Here is a 21,347-nt window from a genome sequence, read left to right as displayed (position 1 = left end):
AACTCAGGTGTTTGTGAAATTAAAGACGTGGTAGAATGCATTTTTTTATCATGTTACAAATCAACTTAAAAATATTAGATTTGCTATTGTGTAATTATATTTTTTCTAACTCGTTTTTAACATGTACATTTTTGGTAGGGCTCTACAATAAAATGCTAATGAATTACTTAAAAATCATACAATGTGATTTTCTGGATTTTTGTTTTAGATTCCGTCTCTCACAGTTGAAGTGTACCTATGATGAAAATTACATCTACACTTCGGTCCGCAGGTAGTATAACTTTTTATAACTTTTCATTACATTTCGTTATAGTACAACGGTTTGATTTGTCTAATCTTAGCAATTTCTTCTTAGCCAGCTACATAGCCGTCCTTGTATCAACGACAATTGCATAATTATCGTATTTCGTCGTCCTAACGTATCTGCCCAGCAGCTAGCTAAGCAGCTAAGCAGCTAGCTAACATCCACTGTCCACTAGCACTGTAGTAACTATTACACTCAACTGAACGACTCGATTAGCGTAGTGTCAGCTAGCTACATAGTTGTCTTCGTATCCAAGATAATTGTGCAGTTTAGAGTGTGTAGACTTAGAGTGATTATCTTAATTTACCGAGGTTAGCTAGCCAGCTATTTGTCGTCCTTAACGTAGGAAATGCTGCTAGCTAGCTAGCCAACAGCTAGCCAACCTCTACCGAATTGAACTCCAACTTCCCGGTCAACATTCCGCGTCGTTCCACAGGTAGTATCACATTTTCATTTCACTTCATTACAGTACAACGGTTTGATTTGTTTGATCGTAGCTAGCCAGCTACATAGCCGTCTTTGTATCTAAGACAATTGTGTAGTCTAGAGCGATTTTCTAGGTTAGCTTTCTAGGTTAGCTGGCCAGCTATTGTCGTTCTTCTACTGTTTGAATAGCAGCACCGTAGTAACTATTACAGTACAACGGTTTGTTTTGTTTGATCGTAGCTAGCTAGATACATAGCCGTCTTTGTATCTAAGACAATTGTGTAGCCTAGAGCGATTTTCTAGGTTAGCCAGCCAGCTATTGTCGTTCTTTTAAGTAACGGAACGCAATCAACCTTGCTAGCTAGCCAGCTAGCCCCCGAATAGCAGCACTGTAGAAACTATTACACTCGACGGAACGACTTGATTAGTGTAGTGTCAACATCGCAGCCACTACCAGCTAGCCTACTCCAGCAGTACTGTTTCATTTCAATCATTTTAGTCAATAAGATTCTTGCTACGTAAGCTTAACTTTCTGAACATTCGAGACGTGTAGTCCACTTGTCATTCCAATCTCCTTTGCATTAGCGTAGCCTCTTCTGTACCCTGTTAACTATGTGTCTATCTATCCCTGTTCTCTCCTCTCTGCACAGACCATACAAACGCTCCACACCGCGTGGCCGCGGCCACCCTAATCTGGTGGTCCCAGCGCGCACGACCCACGTGGAGTTCCTGGTCTCCGGTAGCCTCTGGAACTGCCGATCTGCGGCCAACAAGGCAGAGTTCATCTCAGCCTATGCCTCCCTCCAGTCCCTCGACTTCCTGGCACTGACGGAAACATGGATCACCACAGATAACACTGCTACTCCTACTGCTCTCTCTTCGTCCACCCACGTGTTCTCGCACACCCCGAGAGCTTCTGGTCAGCGGGGTGGTGGCACCGGGATCCTCATCTCTCCCAAGTGGTCATTCTCTCTCTCTCCCCTTACCCATCTATCTATCGCCTCCTTTGAATTCCATGCTGTCACAGTTACCAGCCCTTTCAAGCTTAACATTCTTATCATTTATCGCCCTCCAGGTTCCCTCGGAGAGTTCATCAATGAGCTTGATGCCTTGATAAGCTCCTTTCCTGAGGACGGCTCACCTCTCACAGTCCTGGGCGACTTTAACCTCCCCACGTCTACCTTTGACTCATTCCTCTCTGCCTCCTTCTTTCCACTCCTCTCCTCTTTTGACCTCACCCTCTCACCTTCCCCCTACTCACAAGGCAGGCAATACGCTCGACCTCATCTTTACTAGATGCTGTTCTTCCACTAACCTCACTGCAACTCCCCTCCAAGTCTCCGACCACTACCTTGTATCCTTTTCCCTCTCGCTCTCATCCAACACTTCCCACACTGCCCCTACTCGGATGGTATCGCGCCGTCCCAACCTTCGCTCTCTCTCCCCGCTACTCTTTCCTCTTCCATCCTTTCATCTCTTCCCTCTGCTCATACCTTCTCCAACCTTTCTCCTGACTCTGCCTCCTCAACCCTCCTCTCTTCCCTTTCTGCATCCTTTGACTCTCTATGTCCCCTATCCTCCAGGCCGGCTCGGTCCTCCCCTCCCGCTCCGTGGCTCGATGACTCATTGCGAACTCACAGAACAGAGCTCCGGGCAGCCGAGCGGAAATGGAGGAAAACCCGCCTCCCTGCGGACCTGGCATCCTTTCACTCCCTCCTCTCTACATTTTCCTCCTCTGTCTCTGCTGCTAAAGCCACTTTCTACCACTCTAAATTCCAAGCAGCTGCCTCTAACCCTAGGAAGCTCTTTGCCACCTTCTCCTCCCTTCTGAATCCTCCTCCCCCTCCCCCCTCCTCCCTCTCTGCAGATGACTTCGTCAACCATTTTGAAAAGAAGGTCGACGACATCCGATCCTCGTTTGCTAAGTCAAACGACACCGCTGGTTCTGCTCACACTGCCCTACCCTGTGCTCTGACCTCTTTCTCCCCTCTCTCTCCAGATGAAATCTCGCTTCTTGTGACGGCCGGCCGCCCAACAACCTGCCCGCTCGACCCTATCCCCTCCTCTCTCCTCCAGACCATTTCCGGGGACCTTCTCCCTTACCTCACCTCGCTCATCAACTCATCCCTGACCGCTGGCTACGTCCCTTCCGTCTTCAAGAGAGCGAGAGTTGCACCCCTTCTGAAGAAACCTACACTCGATCCCTCCGATGTCAACAACTACAGACCAGTATCCCTTCTTTCTTTTCTCTCCAAAACTCTTGAACGTGCCGTCCTTGGCCAGCTCTCCCTCTATCTCTCTCAGAATGACCTTCTTGATCCAAATCAGTCAGGTTTCAAGACTAGTCATTCAACTGAGACTGCTCTTCTCTGCATCACGGAGGCGCTCCGCACTGCTAAAGCTAACTCTCTCTCCTCTGCTCTCATCCTTCTAGACCTATCGGCTGCCTTCGATACTGTGAACCATCAGATCCTCCTCTCCACCCTCTCCGAGTTGGGCATCTCCGGCGCGGCCCACGCTTGGATTGCGTCCTACCTGACAGGTCGCTCCTACCAGGTGGCGTGGCGAGAATCTGTCTCCTCGCCACGCGCTCTCACCACTGGTGTCCCCCAGGGCTCTGTTCTAGGCCCTCTCCTATTCTCGCTATACACCAAGTCACTTGGCTCTGTCATAACCTCACATGGTCTCTCCTATCATTGCTATGCAGACGACACACAATTAATCTTCTCCTTTCCCCCTTCTGATGACCAGGTGGCGAATCGCATCTCTGCATGTCTGGCAGACATATCAGTGTGGATGACGGATCACCACCTCAAGCTGAACCTCGGCAAGACGGAGCTGCTCTTCCTCCCGGGGAAGGACTGCCCGTTCCATGATCTCGCCATCACGGTTGACAACTCCATTGTGTCCTCCTCCCAGAGCGCTAAGAACCTTGGCGTGATCCTGGACAACACCCTGTCGTTCTCAACCAACATCATGGCGGTGGCCCGTTCCTGTAGGTTCATGCTCTACAACATCCGCAGAGTACGACCCTGCCTCACCCAGGAAGCGGCGCAGGTCCTAATCCAGGCACTTGTCATCTCCCGTCTGGATTACTGCAACTCGCTGTTGGCTGGGCTCCCTGCCTGTGCCATTAAACCCCTACAACTCATCCAGAACGCCGCAGCCCGTCTGGTGTTCAACCTTCCCAAGTTCTCTCACGTCACCCCGCTCCTCCGCTCTCTCCACTGGCTTCCAGTTGAAGCTCGCATCCGCTACAAGACCATGGTGCTTGCCTACGGAGCTGTGAGGGGAACGGCACCGCAGTACCTCCAGGCTCTGATCAGGCCCTACACCCAAGCAAGGGCACTGCGTTCATCCTCCTCTGGCCTGCTCGCCTCCCTACCATTGAGGAAGTACAGTTCCCGCTCAGCCCAGTCAAAACTGTTCGCTGCTCTGGCCCCCCAATGGTGGAACAAACTCCCTCACGACGCCAGGACAGCGGAGTCAATCACCACCTTCCGGAGACACCTGAAACCCCACCTCTTCAAGGAATACCTAGGATAGGATAAGTAATCCTTCTCACCCCCCCCCCCCCCCTTAATGACTTAGATGCACTATTGTAAAGTGGCTGTTCCACTGGATGTCAGAAGGTGAATTCACCAATTTGTAAGTCGCTCTGGATAAGAGCGTCTGCTAAATGACTTAAATGTTAAATGTTAAAATGTTACAGACCTCTACATGCTTTGTAAGTAGGAAAACCTGCAAAATCGGCAGTGTATCAAATACTTGTTCTCCCCACTGTATACACAATAACCCATAATGACAAAGCAAAAACAGATTTTTAGAAATGTTTGAAAATGTCTTAAAAAATAATCCCAACGGTATTGACGGGGGTTGAGGTATTGACGGGGTTGAGGTCAGGGCTCTGTGCAGGCCTGTCAAGATCTTCCACACCGATTTTGACAAACCTTTTCTGTATGGACCTCGCTTTGTGCATTGGGGCATTGTCATGCTGAAACAGGAAAGAGCCTTCCCCTCATCGTTGGAAAAACAGAATCATCTAGAATGTGAATATATGCTGTAGCGTTTAGATTTCCCTTCACTGGAACTAAGGAGCCTGTACTATGAAAAACAGCCCCAGACCATTATTCCTCCTCCACCAAACTTTACATTAGGCACTATGCAGTTGGGCAAGTTATGTTCTCATGCACTACATGCTTCAGCACTAGGCAGTCCCATTCTGTGAGCATTTGCGGCCTACCACTTCATGGCTGAGCCGTTGTTGCTCCTAGACGTTTCCAATTTACAATAACAGCACTTACAGTTGACCGGGGTAGCTCTAGCAGGGCAGAAATTTTACGAACGGACTTTTGGAAAGTCATATGACGGTGCCACGTTGAAAGTCAGAGCTATTCAGTAAGGCCATTCTACTGTCAATGTTTGTCTATGGAGATTGCATGACTGTGAGCTCGATTTCATACACGTGTCAGCAATGGGTGTGGCAGAAATAGCCAAATACTCTAATATATATGCAGTACTAGTCAAAAGTTTTGAATCACAAACTCATTCAAAGGTTTTTCTTTATTTTTTACTATTTTCCACATTGTAGAACAATAGTGAAGACATCATGTTTTACCAATCGTCTGTATACTACACCTACCTTGTCACAACACAACTAATTGGCTCAAACACATTAAAATTTCATGCCTTGTTACTGTGGCAACGACGTTGCCTAATGTCTCTCTCCTTCATTCCTGTTTTACTTACAGATGATATCTGCTACACTCCTTCTTCCCGAAGCTCCTCCCCTCAGAAGGTGTCACTTCCAGACACAGACAGACGTTCTAAAGCCCCTATTGGGGGGCCGGCAGCCCCGCAGAGTGCCCCGGTGGGGGCGGGACTCTGAGGAGGCGTGTTCTGTCTAAGGATGGATGCATTAACATACTCATTGAGCACATCAGTGGGCGGTCGGCCCTGTACATGTGCGACCTCTGGACGACCTTCCTGGATATGCAGTGGCATTAGAAATTCTTCCTCCTCAGGCTTACCTTCATGGGGGCGTGGTTCCTGTTCGGGATTCTGTAGTATCTGGTGGCGTTCGTGCATGGAGCTCTGCTGAGTGAGAGGATGGAGACTAACTGCTCAACTGTGTGTGTGTGTGTGTGTGTGTGTGTGTGTGTGTGTGTGTGTGTGTGTGTGTGTGTGTGTGTGTGTGTGTGTGTGTGTGTGTGTGTGTGTGTGTGTGTGTGCTTAACTGCCAGTGTAGTCTTTTTGTGTCATTTGCCAACAATTACATTGTGACATCAGGTTCTTACCAACCAACTACGAGCAAAACATTCTCCTGTAAATGGGATTTACCTCATTGTGTCCCAGACAAATTTCCCTTGAGGGCAATAGGGAGCCAATTGGGACGCATTCCCAACGTGACCCCCTAGTGAATGTGATGGAACGTTCCCTTCCAGGTGGACATGTCCAGCGACAGCCCCTTCCTCGTCCTCCCCCCTCACCTTCTATCACATCATAGACGGCAGCAGCCCGCTCAGGACCTGGGCTACCAAGGCTACGCTACACCTGGTTAGGGCTGTTCCCTTTATAGTGCACTACTTTTAACTAGGGTCAGGGTCAAAAGTAGTGTACTACATAAGAAATAGGGTGGTAGTTGGAATGAAACTTAGAATTGTGTGTCAGTGCTTTTTCCTGTCCTGAAACACTCTTTTCCCTCCCTCCCTCCTCAGGTTGGGGATGGACACACTGAGTTGCTGGTGATCATGAGCGCCACGGTGAAGCCCTCCTCTGTCACCTACCAGGTGCACACCTCCTACCTGCCTGATGAGGTCCTGTGGGGGTACGAGTTCCCCCCCCTGTGGTCTCTCTGTCCCCGTGAGGGAAAGACATGGTCGACATCGCTTTTCTTTGACAATGTGGCCAAGACCAAGACCATGCCCCTCTTCAAAACGTTCTGCCCACAGAATTACCATGGCAACAGAGGAGGAGGTGGGAGTGGGGTGGCACTGATCCAGAGAAGATCCGATTGGAGCAGAGTTACATGGAGAGAAGATAGGGAGGGTGAGGGAGGGTCAGAGACAGTAGGGTCAGAGTCAGTGTCCGAATCAGCAATGTCTGAGAGTTTACACACAGACACAAACAGCAGACCTGGGTTCAAATGCTATTTGAAATCATCTCTCCTGTTTTAATGGAACCAATAGAATAGTCCCGACATTGGTCAACTCTGCCCATTTAGCACTTCAGGTAGACTCAAGCGAATTCTCAAAGTATTTGAAATATTTTAAATACTATTTGAACCCAGGTCTGGCATATACTGGATTCTAAGCAGGGTCTGTTACTGTTTACTACAACTATTCAAATGATGAATTCTTTACTTGTTAATTTACATGATATTGGTATGTAGAGAGAGATGTAAAGGCGTTCAGTGTGTTGAGGACGGAGGAGGCCATGGAAATGCCCTGAATGCTTCCGCTGTGTCCCAAATGGCATCCAATTCCCTTTACGGAGCTCCATGGGCCCTGGTCAAAGTAGTGCACTTTATAGGGAATAGGGTTCCATTTGGGATGCACTTTAGTCTTTCTTCTGGACCATCTGTCCATCCATACACTTTAAAAACATGTACAGATGCAACACTATAGATTTCATGATGATGATTTTGTTGTTGTTATGTGCCAATGTACTGTAGAATATGCCAGCTAAAGCACCGGCCTTTGACTGGAAATGAAGAAGACAGGAGAACATGCTATTTTAAGTTGCTGTTTATAGGAGTCAGTCTGCGTTGTCTGCACAGATGTATCTGTTATTGTCGATACAGAGGACCGCAGTCTACACTTTATTAAGTACGTTGCACCTCAGGAACTTTTGTAGCACTAATTACTGGATAGAAAATAGAGTTGTGATTTTCACCTTAAAACACTTTAACAATGAAGGAAAGGTTTTAATGATGCTTTCTATTCATATTACATGTGATTGTGTATCATTGTGAAATAACAACGATGATTTAGGATGATTTTCGTCTCTTTAGTCGGTTTGTTTTTGTCGCTGGATGCACATTTTGTATTGGTCACATACACGTTTAGCAGATGTTATTGCGGGTGTAGCGAAATGCTTGCATTTATAGGAAATAATATTTTTCTAGGTAATCAAGGAGAGCTAATTGGAGGAATCAACGGTCGCAGAAGGATGCTTTCTAGGTCTATTCTATGTTGTAGGTCACAACTCTGTCTTAAACCAGAGAGCCTTTAGACTCAAATAGCACCCTATTCCCTATGTAGTGCCCTACTTTTGAACAGGGTCCTTCGGGTTGTGGTTAAAGGTAGTGCACTACATAGGGAATAGGGTGCCATTTGGGACACACTCACCCAGTGACTCTTACACACTTCTATTTCTGCCTCTGGTGGTAACCATGGTTTTCATGTGTCAACTGAGTTGAAAGAGATGTGTCAGGACTGGATCAGTGTCACCACTTGAGAGAGATGTGAAGATGTGTCAAGAGATGTGGCTTTGGATATTAACCTATTATTGGTAACACGCTACGCATGAAGCCTTTTTAGTTATAAGAGTCACAGGTAGTGGACAGAAACTCAGCAAAAAAAGAAATGTCCTCTCACTGTCAACTTTATTTTCAGGAAACTTAACATGTGTAGATATTTGTATGAACATAGCAAGATTCAACAACTGAGACATACACTGAACAAGTTCCACAGACATGTGACTAACAGAAATGGAATAATGTGTCCCTGATCAAAGAGGGGTCAAAATCAAAAGTAACAGTCAGTATCTGGTGTGGCCACCAGCCGCATTAAGTACTGCAGTGCATCTCCCCATGGATTGCACCAGATTTTCTAGTTCTTGCTGTGAGATGTTACCCCACTCTTCCACCAAGGCACCTGCAAGTTCCCAGACATTTCTGGGGGGAATGTCCCTAGCCCTCACCCTCCGATCCAACAGGTCCCAGACGTGGTCAATGGGATTGAGACCCAGGCTCTTCGCTGGCCTTGGCAGAACACTGACATTCCTGTCTTGAAGGAAATCACACACAGAATGAGCAGTATGGCTGGTGGCATTGTCATGCTGGAGGGTCATGTACAGGCCTCGGTGTAACGCTCATTCCTTCAACGATAAACGCAAATCTGACCATCATCCCTGGTGAGACAAAACCGCGAGTTGTCAGTGAAGAGCACTTTTTGCCTGATCTGGTCCAAAGACGGTGGGTTTGTGCCCATAGGGGTCGTTGTTGCCTGATGAGGACCTGTCTTTCAACAGGTCTACAAGCCCTCAGTCCAGCCTCTCTCAGCCTTATGCGGACAGTCTGAGCACTGATGGAGGGATTGTGCGTTCCTGGCGTATCTCGGGCAGTTGTTGCGACCGGAACTGTTCTCAGATATTATCCATGCAAATCAGCTTATACCACCCACCACTGCAACCTCTATGCTCTAGCCGGCTGGCTCTCACTACATATTCGTCGCCAGACCCACTGGCTCCGGGTCATCTATAAGTCTATTCTAGGTAAAGCTCCGCCTTATCTCAGCTCACTGGTCACGATAACAACACCCACCCATAGCACATGTTCCAGCACTGATCATCCCTAACGCCAACACCTCATTTGGCCGCCTTTCCTTCCAGTTCTCTGCTGCCAGTGACTGGAATGAATTGCAAAAATCGCTGAAGCTGGAGACTTATATTTCCCTCACCAACTTTAAACATCAACTATCTGAGCAGCTAACTGATCGCTGCAGCTGTACATAGTCCATCTGTAAATAGCCCACCCAATCTACCTACCTCATCCCCATATGTTTTATTTTACTTTTCTGCTCTTTTGCACACCAGTACTTGCACATCATCATCTGTTCATTTATCGCTCCAGTGTTAATCTGCCTAATTGTAATTCTTCTCTACTATGACTTTCTTCTTTTCTTCTGTGTCATTGACTTGTTTATTGTTTATTCCATGTTTTTCCATGTGTAACTCTGTGTTGTTGTCTGTGTCACACTGCTTTGCTTTATCTTGGCCAGTTTATAGTTGTAAATGAGAACTTGTTCTCAACTGACCTACCTGGTTAAATAAAGGTGAAATAAAAAAAATAAATGCAGAAGCCCCCATCTCATCTAAAGCACCAGAACTGTTCTCAGATATTATCCATGCAGAACCAGCAGACTCCAAGTCAACCAGGTTAATGAAATGTGATAAAATGAATAAAGCAGCAAATATTAAAAAGCAAATAATACAAATAAATAAATAAAAACGTGTCTATAGGATGCCAACTTTCCAACAAGTCAGTTCGTCAAATTTCTGGCCTGCGAGAGCTGCCCTGGTCAACTGTAAGTGCTGTTATTGTGAAGTGGAAACGTCTAGGAGCAGCAACTGCTCAGCCGCAAAGTGGTATGCCACACAAGCTAGAAGAACAAGAAACGCACACCTATAAAGACGAGGTGCTGGCTAGCGGAGTAGAAACTTGAAAATAAAGGAGAGCCGCACACTCTAGGAGCTCAGATGCAAAAATGTAATACCAACGTTTCAACAGACAAGCTGTCTTCATCAGGGTGACAGAACGGGACCGCTGCGTGCTGAAGCGTGTAGCGCTCACTACCGAGTTCAAAACTGACTCTGGAAGCAACGTCAGCACAAGAACTGTTCGTCAGGGGACCTACATGAAATGGTTTTCCATAGCCGAGGACCTGCACACGACACTATATTCATAAAGAAAATCATGTACTTTACAATCAACATTTTCCTTGACACACAAAAGTACTTGTTACATTTTGAACGCTTAGCAAACAGGAAAATGGTCCAATTCACGCACATATTGAGAGAACACGTGGTCATCCCTACTGCCTCTGATGTGGTGAACTCACTAAACACAAATGTATCATTTGAAAATGATGTCTGAGTGTTGGAGCGTGCCCCAACAAGAAAATGGTGCCGTCTGGTTTGCTTAATAAAATGAATTTCAAGTGATTTATACTTTTACTTTGTATACTTAAGTATATTTAGAACCAAATACTTTTAGACTTTTACTCAAGTAGTATTTTACTGGTTTACTTGAGTAACTATTACGGTATCTGTACTTTTACTCAAGTATGACAATTGGGTACTTTTTCCATCACTGCACACGAGCGTAATATCACCATGCACAATGCCAAGCGTCGGCTGGAGTGGAGTAAAGCATACTGCCATTGGACTATGGAGCTGTGGAAATGAGTTCACTGGAGGGATGACTCACACTTCACCATCTAGCAGTCCAATGGATGAATTATGGGTTTTGGCGGATTGCAATAAGTGCCATGTGATTTTTAATGACCACAGAGAGTCAGGACACCCATTTAACATTCCATCCAAAAGACTGCACTCTACTCAGGGTGATGTCCTCATCACTGTCCTGGGGTATTGGGAGGAGATCTTTAGTCCAGAGTGCCTCCTTCTGGCCCTCCAACACCACCATTGATGCCATAAGTCAATTGTGCAACCTGTAAATGTTTGAGAGGGCAGGATAATTATGATTTAAATAGTTTAACTGTTCAGATTTGTCTACACTTGCAATACATCCAGACACAATGCGTGGCTGACTACCTCCGGAGGTGGGCAGGAAGATCCCAATCAGATCTCAATTTGACTTTTGATTGTGTCCACAATTTTAGACAGGTGTAGACAATCCGAAAGTGGACAAGACCAGGACAAAGGACACATGTGAGAACCAGTTCTAAACAGAGCTATTGAGAGTAAGGGCAAGATTCAATCCAGACCACGGAAGATCCGAGTTATAGTGCAACTGAAGTGTAAAGGTAATTTCTGATCGAGCCGACACATGACACAGCGTTTACTGTGAATGCCGTCTCCATAAACTTGAGGAAATTGCCTTTCAATTTAAAGAATTCGATGCGATCACACATTGTCATCTAGGCACCATTTACAGATGACTTCCGTCTCCCACCATGGTGGGATAGTTCACACAGCTGGAGTTGGGGTTGTCCCACCTCACTGTAGATGGAGGGTGATGCTGGACCTGGAGATTCCTGCTCTTCACCACCTATTTGACTGTTACCTGGAGTCTGGAGAATACAAACATACAGTAACAACTTCACTATGAATTTATGAACGGTGACCCGGGTATAAAACAAGGTCTTAAAGCTGCAATCAGCAGTTGAAACAAAGCAAACTCACTGCCCCTGTTTTGGTAAAAAGCTGAGCGATGAGGCTGGAGAAATGTAACCACTCTTAAATTCATAGATAGAGCTATGGATTAAAGAGCTCCCATCCATGTTTTTAACCATGTTTTGAGGCTACAGTGGTGTCCTAAATTATTTACAACCTTGATAAAGTTGAGCAATAATGACTGGCCAGGGTCGGTAATTTATATTATACTAATACAATTGCTCAGAGAAAGAGTTTTTGTTTAACAACTACTTTTTTCTCTCTTTTTGAGAGGGGTCAACATTATTGACACCCCTAAAGATTTTTATAAATAAAGTAGTTAAAAGCTTAGTATTTGGTCACACATTCCTACTACGCAGTGACTAGGTCAAGCTTGTGACTCTTCATACTTGTTGGATGAATTTACAAATAGTTTTGGTTGTGTTTCAGATCATTTTGTGCCCAATAGAAATGAATGGTAACTAATGTATTGTGATTTTGGAGTCACTTTTGTTGTACATAATAATAGAATGTTTCTAAACAATTCTACATTAATGTGGATGCTACCATGACCTCGGAAAATCCTTAAGGATTCGTGAATAATGATTAGTGAGAAAGCTAAAGGGTCAAAGATCATAACCATACCCTCAAGACATGTTAACCCCTTGTTATTGGTAATGGTGAGAGGTTAGTATGTCTTGAGGGTATTGTTTTTAGAGTGACAATTCTGACACCTACCTCTGTGAGAAAATTATTTAAAATATATATATATTGCAATTGTATTAGTATAAATTAATATGATTCCCCTTTTTTTTCGTTATTAAGGGTGGCAATCATTTCTGACCCCACTGTATTATAGTGTTTGTTTACATTTGCTTTGTTTACAAACTAAGTCCAAATATGGATGCAGCAACTGCAGATTGACCCTTCAATGACCTCAAATAAATAAATACAATTTATCTGTGGCTGTTCAATAATCTACAATATGAGCATGAAATTAACTTGAGTTTACCAGTAATTTGGAATTTATTTTTGTGAATACAATGTTTTCATCAAGAATGACACAGTATCAGTAGTGTTAAATATGAGGTATCTTACCCTGACAGTAGCATACTCTGTGTTTATACCATCCTCTTTGTAACCTATAAATCAACCACATAAAAGATCTATAAAGGTTTGCTATGAGTGTACATACATACAGTATATATATATAATGTGAAATCATTACAACCTGTTATCAACAGTACACAGTGGTTTAATTAATAAAATAAAGTTTCTGTATTAAGAGTGATCCTGCAGCAAGAACAGTGAGCTTACCTTTATTCAGCTTCCGCCAAGCAATCAGGACACATCCAACGATGATGATGATGATGCCGACATTGTAGTTTTGGTTCTCTTTGTCCCGCTCTGGTTCTGCAATATAGTGACATAAAAATCACAACGTCAACATAGGATATAACATCTAGTCTAGTGTGTATGTGTGCCTGTTCGTGTGTGTGTGTGTGTGCGCACGAAAGTGTGTATCCACAAAAGTGTGTGTGCATGCATGGGTGCGTGTCTTACTAGAATTGGATGCACAAATCGTTTCGATCTCCTTCATGTTAGGGGCCCAGCTGACTTGGTTGCTGTGGTTACAGATGATGGAACCCCCTGCCACATAGACAGAGAGCAGGGGGACAGTGGAGGTCTCAGCCCCTCTACTCTCTCCTCCCACCTGAGAGCAGGTGCTGCTGTTACAGCTGGAGGTGACAGAGGTGTTCTGACCTCTGCAGGTCACAGTCACCTTATAGATGCCATTGATGGTGGAGTTAGAGTTCACTGTCAGGACTGGTGTCACAACTCTCTCTGAATACACAACAGATAAACAGGCAAATAGACATGGTTAGAAAACCCCACAAATGCACACATGCACACCTATCCATTTACACACACACACACACACACACACACAAAAGTGGATAATTTTTCTAGTCACCATTTAATGTGGTTGACATTTTCTGTACCTTAAGAGGCAGTCAATTTAAATGCATTTAACCTGAGATAGAATTCATATTTCACTATTGATTGCTACTGCAACCTTATCGATACATAGAGAAGGACGGCAGGAAGGAGGACAACCTACCTTGAACTGATATCTGGTACTTGGCAACATCTTTGTTTTCTTCACCACTCATAAAGACCACTGTCTCCTTCCTGTAGGTTCTTCAGTACGAGAGAGAAGTTTGCCTCACTAAACTCAACCCTGCCTTGGTATTTAGTGTATACTTTCTGTCATGTCTTGTTATGTCTGTTCCTGTCCTTTCTCTTCACTCTGTCTCTCTCTGCTGGTCTTTTTAGGTTACCTTCTCTGTCTCTCATTCTTCAGCTGTTCTACATCTCCCCTAACTAGCTCATTCACTCCTTCCCACCTGTTCTCTCTTCCCCCTCTGATTAGGTCTCTATTTCTCTCTCTGTTCCTGCTACTTTCAGTGTCTGATTCTTGTTTGTGTTTTTGATGCCAGAAGCAAGCTGTCGTCCCGTTTGCTTCCACATTGTCCTATCCTGTCGGAGTCCGCCTGGCAGGTGCATCCTGCATTATACTAACGTTCTTTTTGTTCCATTGACTACGTTGGAAGAGGATTTATGCCATTCCTGTTTTTCATTAAAGAACTCTGTTTTCTGTTAAAACCGCTTTTGGGTCTTCACTCAAGCACATAACAGAAGAATCAGACCAAGAATGGACCCAGCGGCTCCGGACCCTTTTCACTCCGCCGTCGAGATCCAGGGAGCGATGCTAGGCAGACACGAGGAGGAATTGTCTGCTGCTCGACATGCCGTTGAAACCCTGGCCGTCCAAGTCTCCGACCTCACAAGACAGGTTCACCAACTCCACCTCGATCCACCGCCCACTTCCAGGGTTTCCGAGTCTCCGGAGCCCAGGATCAACAACCCGCCGTGTTACTCTGGGGAGCCCACTGAGTGCCGCTCATTCCTCACTCAGTGTGATGTGGTGTTCTCTCTCCAGCCCAACACTTACTCCAGGAGCGCAGCCCGCATCGCCTACGTCATTTCTCTCCTTACCGGACGGGCGCGTGAGTGGGGCACGGCAATCTGGGAGGCGAGGGCTGAGTGTATTAACCAGTATCAGGACTTTAAGGAGGAGATGATACGGGTTTTTGACCGTTCTGTTTTTGGGGAGGAGGCTTCCAGGGCCCTGTCTTCCCTATGTCAGGGGAATCGATCCATAACGGATTATTCTATTGAGTTTCGCACTCTCGCTGCCTCTAGTGACTGGAACGAGCCGGCTTTGCTCGCTCGTTTTCTGGAGGGTCTCCTCGTCGAGGTTAAGGATGAGATCCTCTCCCGGGAGGTTCCTTCCAGTCTGGACTCCTTAATAGCTCTCGCTATTCGCATAGAGCGACGGTTTGATCTTCGTCGCCGAGCTCGTGGAAAGGAGCTCGCGTTCTCCGTTGCTCCCCTCTCCACATCACTGCCACCTGCCGCATCACTGCCACCCTCCTCCGCCGGCTCGGATGCTGAGCCTATGCAGCTGGGGGTATCCGCATCTCGGCCAAGGAGAAGGAACGGAGAATCACCAATCGCCTCTGTCTCTACTGCGGCTCCGCTGGTCATTTTGTCACCTCATGTCCAGTAAAAGCCAGAGCTCATCAGTAAGAGGAGGGCTACTGGTGAGCGCAACTACTCAGGCCTCTCCTTCTGGATCACGCACTACCTTTCCGGTCCATCTCCGCTGGCCCGGTTCATCTGCTTCCTGCAGTGCCTTGATAGACTCTGGGGCGGAGGGCTGTTTTATGGACGAGACCTGGGCTCGGGAACATGACATTCCTCTCAGACAGTTAGGGAGCCCACGGCCTTGTTCGCTTTAGATGGTAGTTCTCTCCCCAAGATTCAGCGTGAGACGCTGCCTTTAACCCTCACTGTCTCTGGTAATCATAGCGAGACCATTTCTTTTTTAATTTTTCGTTCACCTTTTACACCTGTTGTTTTGGGTCATCCCTGGCTAGTGCGCCATAACCCTTCTATTAATTGGTCTAGTAATACTATCCTATCCTGGAATGTTTCTTGTCATGTGACCTGTTTAATGTCTGCTATCCCTCCTGTTTCCTCTGTCTCTTCTTCACAGGAGGAGCCTGGTGATTTGACAGGGGTGCCGGAGGAGTATCACGATCTGCGCACGGTGTTCAGTCGTTCCAAGGCCACTTCTCTCCCTCCACACCGGTCGTATGACTGTAGTATTGATCTCCTTCCGGGAACTACTCCCCCCGGGGTAGATTATACTCTCTGTCGGCTCCCGAACGTAAGGCTCTCGAGGATTATTTGTCGGTTTCGCTCGACGCCGGTACCATAGTCTCCTCCTCCTCTCCCGCCGGAGCGGGGGTTTTTTTGTTCAGAAGAAGGACGGGTCCCTGCGCCCATGCGTGGATTATCGAGGGCTGAATGACATAACAGTTAAGAATCGTTATCCGCTTCCTCTTATGTCTTCAGCCTTCGAGATCCTGCAGGGAGCCAGGTTTTTCACCAAATTGGTCCTTCGTAACGCCTACCATCTCGTGCGCATCAGGGAGGGGGACGAGTGGAAGACGGCGTTTAACACTCCGTTAGGGCACTTTGAATACCGGGTTCTTCCTTTCGGCCTCGTTAACGCTCCAGCTGTCTTTCAGGCACTAGTTAACGACGTCCTGAGAGACATGCTGAACATTTTTGTTTTCGTTTACATGGACGATATCCTGATTTTTTCACCGTCTCTCTCGATTCATGTTCAGCACGTGCGCGACGCGTCCTCCAGCGCCTTTTGGAGAACTGTCTTTATGTGAAGGCTGAGAAGTGCACTTTTCATGCCGCCTCTGTCCCTTTTCTCGGTTCCGTTATTTCCTCTGAGGGCATTAAGATGGATCCCGCTAAGGTCCAGGCTGTCATTGATTGGCCCGTTCCTAAGTCACGCGTCGAGCTGCAGCGCTTTCTGGGCTTCGCTAATTTCTATCGTCGTTTCATCCGTAATTTCGGTCAGGTGGCAGCTCCCCTCACAGCCCTTACTTCTGTTAAGACGTGCTTTAAGTGGTCCGTTTCCGCCCAGGAGCTTTTGATCTTCTTAAGAATCGTTTTACATCCGCACCTATTCTTGTTACACCTGACATCTCTAGTCAGTTTGTTGTTGAGGTTGACGCGTCAGAGGTGGGCGTGGGAGCCATTCTTTCTCAGCGCTCTCTCTCTGACGGCAAGGTCCATCCTTGCGCGTTTTTCTCTCATCGCTTATCGCCGTCAGAACGTAACTATGATGTTGGTAATCGCGAACTGCTCGCCATCCGCTTAGCCCTAGGCGAATGGCGACAGTGGTTGGAGGGGGCGACCGTTCCTTTTGTCGTTTGGACTGACCATAGGAACCTTGAGTACATCCGTTCAGCCAAACGACTTAATGCGCGTCAGGCTCGTTGGGCTCTGTTTTTCGCTCGTTTCGAGTTTGTTATTTCTTATCGTCCGGGCTCAAAAACACCAAGCCTGATGCTTTATCTCGTCTCTTCAGTTCTTCTGAGGTCTCCACCGACCCCGAGGGGATTCTCCCTGAGGGGCGTGTTGTCGGGTTGACTGTCTGGGGAATTGAGAGGCAGGTAAAGCAAGCACTCGCTCACACTCCGTCGCCGCGAGCTTGTCCTAGGAACCTTCTGTTCGTTCCCGTTCCTACTCGTCCGGCCGTTCTTCAGTGGGCCCACTCTGCCAAGTTAGCCGGCCACCCCGGCGTTCGGGGTACGCTCGCTTCCATTCGCCAGCGTTTCTGGTGGCCCACTCGGGAACGTGACGCGCGTCGATTTGTTGCCGCTTGTTCGGTCTGCGCGCAGACTAAATCTGGGATCTCTCCTCCTGCCGGCCGTCTCAGACCGCTTCCCATTCCCTCTCGACCGTGGTCTCACATCGCTTTAGATTTTATCACCGGACTGCCTTCATCAGCGGGGAAGACAGTTATTCTTACGGTTGTCGATAGATTCTCTAAGGCGGCTCATTTCATTCCTCTCGATAAGCTCCCTTCTGCTAAGGAGACGGCTCAGATCATTATCGAGAATGTTTTCCGAATTCATGGCCTTCCGTCTGACGTCGTTTCCGACAGAGGCCCGCAGTTCACGTCTCAATTTTGGAGGAGTTTTGCCGTTTGATTGGGGCTTCCGTCAGTCTCTCGTCCGGCTTTCATCCCCAGTCTAACGGTCAAGCCGAACGGGCCAATCAGACTGTTGGTCGCATTTACGCAGTCTTTCTTTTCGTAACCCTGCGTCTTGGTCAGAACAGCTCCCCTGGGCAGAGTACGCCCACAACTCGCTTCCCTCGTCTGCTACCGGTCTATCCCCTTTTCAGAGTAGCCTCGGGTACCAGCCTCCGCTGTTCTCATCTCAGCTCGCCGAGTCCTGCGTCCCCTCCGCTCAGGCTTTTGTCCAGCGTTGCGAGCGCACCTGGAAGGGGGTCAGGTCGGCACTTTGCCGTAATAGGGCGCAGACTGTGAGGGCCGCTAATAGCGTAGGACCAAGAGTCCTAGATATTGTTGCGGTCAGAGAGTATGGCTCTCCACTCAGAACCTTCCCCTTAAGACAGCTTCTCGCAAGTTGGCCCCGCGGTTCATTGGTCCGTTCCGTATTTCTCAGGTCATTAATCCTGTCGCAGTGCGACTTCTTCTCCCGCGCTATCTTCGTCGCGTTCACCCGGTCTTCCATGTCTCCTGTGTTAAGCCCGTTCTTCGCGCCCCCGCTCGTCCCTCCCCCCCAGCCAACCTTGTCGAGGGCGCACCCATCTACAGGGTTCGTAAGATTTTGGACATGCGCCCTCGGGGTCGTGGTCATCAGTACCTAGTGGATTGGGAGGGGTACGGTCCTGAGGAGAGGAGTTGGGTTCCCTCTCGGGACGTGCTGGACCGTTCGCTGATCGATGATTTCCTCCGTTGCCGCCAGGTTTCCTCCTCGAGTGCGCCAGGAGGCGCTCGGTGAGTGGGGGGGGGTACTGTCATGTCTTGTTATGTCTGTTCCTGTCCTTTCTCTTCACTCTGTCTCTCTCTGCTGGTCTTTTTAGGTTACCTTCTCTGTCTCTCATTCTTCAGCTGTTCTACATCTCCCCTAACTAGCTCATTCACTCCTTCCCACCTGTTCTCTCTTCCCCCTCTGATTAGGTCTCTATTTCTCTCTCTGTTCCTGCTACTTTCAGTGTCTGATTCTTGTTTGTGTTTTTGATGCCAGAAGCAAGCTGTCGTCCCGTTTGCTTCCACCTTGTCCTATCCTGTCGGAGTCCGCCTGGCAGGTGCATCCTGCATTATACTAACGTTCTTTTTGTTCCATTGACTACGTTGGAAGAGGATTTATGCCATTCCTGTTTTTCATTAAAGAACTCTGTTTTCTGTTAAAACCGCTTTTGGGTCTTCACTCAAGCACATAACACTTTCACTGTTGATGATTCATTGGTGTATTTTACTAAAGTGTGAGATTTCTTAAAAGTCCACTTTAAATCCTCAATATTATTTAGTTTAGCATATCCCTGGACGTCCAGACGAACATTTTCTCCCTTCGGCACAAACCGTTTCAGAGTCTCAATGCTGGACTCTGAAATAAACAGACAGAAAACTTCATGTAAAAATGAAACAGTCTGCCAAGAACACGTTATAAAAAAATATATGGTGATTCAATGTACTGTACATTGAATGTTAACCAGGTGCAATAGCATTGTGTGTTTGCTCAACATTTGGGCATATACTGTGCCTTCAGAATGTATTCTACCCCTTGACTTTTTCTTGTATTACAGCCTGAATCTAAAATTGATTAAATTAAGATAGTTTTGTCACTGGCCTACACACAATACCCCATAATGTCAAAGTGGAATTATGTTTATTGAAAAATGTTGCAAATCCATTATAAATGAAAAGCTGAAATGTCTTGAGTCAATAAGTATTCAACCAAGTTTGTTATGGCAAGCCTAAAAATGTGCATGACTCGTCCCATAATGAGTTGCATGGACTCACTCTGTGTGCAATAATAGTGTTTAGAAGACAATGAATGTTCCTGAGTGGCCGAGTTACAGTTTTGACTTTAAATCTACTTCAATCTATGGCAAGGCCTGAAAATGGTTGTCTTGCAATGATCAGCAACAAATTTGACAGAGCTTGAAGAATTTATAAAATAATAAGGGTAAAATGTTGCACAATCCAGGTGTGGAAAACTTAGAGACTTTCCCAGAAAGACTCTCAGATGTAATCGCTGCCAAAGGTTATTCTACAATGTATATGGACGTGGTGTGACTTGGTGGTGTGACTTGGTGGTGTGAATACTTATTTCTAAAACATGTTTTCACTTAGTAATTATGGGGTGTTGTGTGTAGATGGGTGAGAGAAAGAATATATATTTCATGCATTTTGATTTCACAACAAAATGTGGAATAAGTCAAGGGGTATGAATACTTTCTGAAGGCCCTGTAGCTGATCCAACATACAAACTTTATATATTGCATTTTAGAGGGAGGGTCCTAAGCTGACATATGGCATTGTTTTATGACGTATCATGTAGCTATTTGATTTAGAATTTTAGGACCCTTTAGGTATAAAAAAATATATATATATAAAAACAATTTGATATAAAATATTAAATTAGGCTTTGACTACTATAGCCTATAGAAATGCATTGAATGACACATTTATTAATGGCAAAAAAGACAGTTAAAAATAAATCATATGGAATGCAGTTAAGTGTCTGTCCTATATCTAGGAGATACAAGAACATTCAGGAAATATATATATTTTTACACATATTTTGGCCCTTTTTTTAGGTAGGTAAAATCGGTGTACTTCCATAAATGTTTTACGGAGACCACCGGAGACAACCTTTGTGTTCGTGAGACTCTCCTCTTTCCATAGAGTGGTTCCATTAGTTTCTAGGCAAAATGTTTGGACGCTACAAACGTTTGCGTGAGAAGACCGATTGCCAGGATGTCTCATGGTCTAACAAACACCGCTGTAGCTCGGCCACCTTCCATCGCATATGTGGAAGGCCACCATAGGATGTGATGCATTAAGACACAGCCCATACAAAAACACATATCTCTAGCTTGAACTGACTGATTTTGTTTTGATTGACAGCGGTGCGTCAACAAACTCTAGGGGTCAAATAAACAAACTTTAACACATTAGCTGAAATTGTCCTTTAGAAGTCCACCAAATTCACAGAATTGAGCAATTACTTAAGTTAACTTTTTTTTACAGTGCAACAGTATGTTTATGGTAACTATAGTTGAATTAGCATAAATTACAAAACACTTTGCCTGTTTTCTGTGCATTGTACTAAATCCACCTTAATTTAGAAACCTGTTCTAGGATACAGTATGTTGGGTGATGTTTCATCATTAAAGTGTTTATGTTCATTGTAGAGTTTGTGGTCTAAAATACAGTACATATCCATCATGAAACCAGTTGGCTTATAAATGGCTGTCAACGTTCTGTCAATATCACCCCCACCCTCGTGTTGAAGCTGTGGTTTCCACA

General features: G+C 46.1%; 1 protein-coding gene across 1 annotated transcript; it reads right to left on the bottom strand.

The window, feature by feature from the left end:
- Window positions 1–8,317: 8,317 nt before the first annotated feature.
- LOC135518887 (uncharacterized) lies at window positions 8,318–14,022 on the bottom strand. The gene is made up of 5 exons (XM_064943842.1): window positions 13,971–14,022; window positions 13,412–13,693; window positions 13,166–13,261; window positions 12,947–12,990; window positions 8,318–11,766 (listed from the first exon to the last, which is right to left on the bottom strand). The coding sequence occupies exons 1-5, from the start codon at window positions 14,020–14,022 to the stop codon at window positions 11,614–11,616; spliced, it is 627 nt and encodes a 208-aa protein (XP_064799914.1). The 3' UTR covers window positions 8,318–11,613.
- Window positions 14,023–21,347: the final 7,325 nt, after the last annotated feature.

Source organism: Oncorhynchus masou, chromosome 3, assembly GCF_036934945.1.
Source record: "Oncorhynchus masou masou isolate Uvic2021 chromosome 3, UVic_Omas_1.1, whole genome shotgun sequence".
In the NCBI taxonomy this organism is placed as follows: Eukaryota; Metazoa; Chordata; class Actinopteri; order Salmoniformes; family Salmonidae; genus Oncorhynchus; species Oncorhynchus masou.
Note: the sequence above shows the minus strand (reverse complement) of the source record. Positions and strands in the feature narration are given on the sequence as shown.

Bases quoted from the DNA above. Each gene is read 5' to 3' on its own strand.
- LOC135518887 (XM_064943842.1), bottom strand. From the start codon at position 14,022: ATGAGTGGTGAAGAAAACAAAGATGTTGCCAAGTACCAGATATCAGTT. The intron at 13,262-13,411 runs GTAAGACACGCA...ACTATATTGCAG, and splicing joins GATTTGTGCATCCAATTCTA to AACCAGAGCGGGACAAAGAG. The intron at 11,767-12,946 runs GTAAGATACCTC...TGTATTCTCCAG, and splicing joins CAGAGTATGCTACTGTCAGG to ACTCCAGGTAACAGTCAAAT.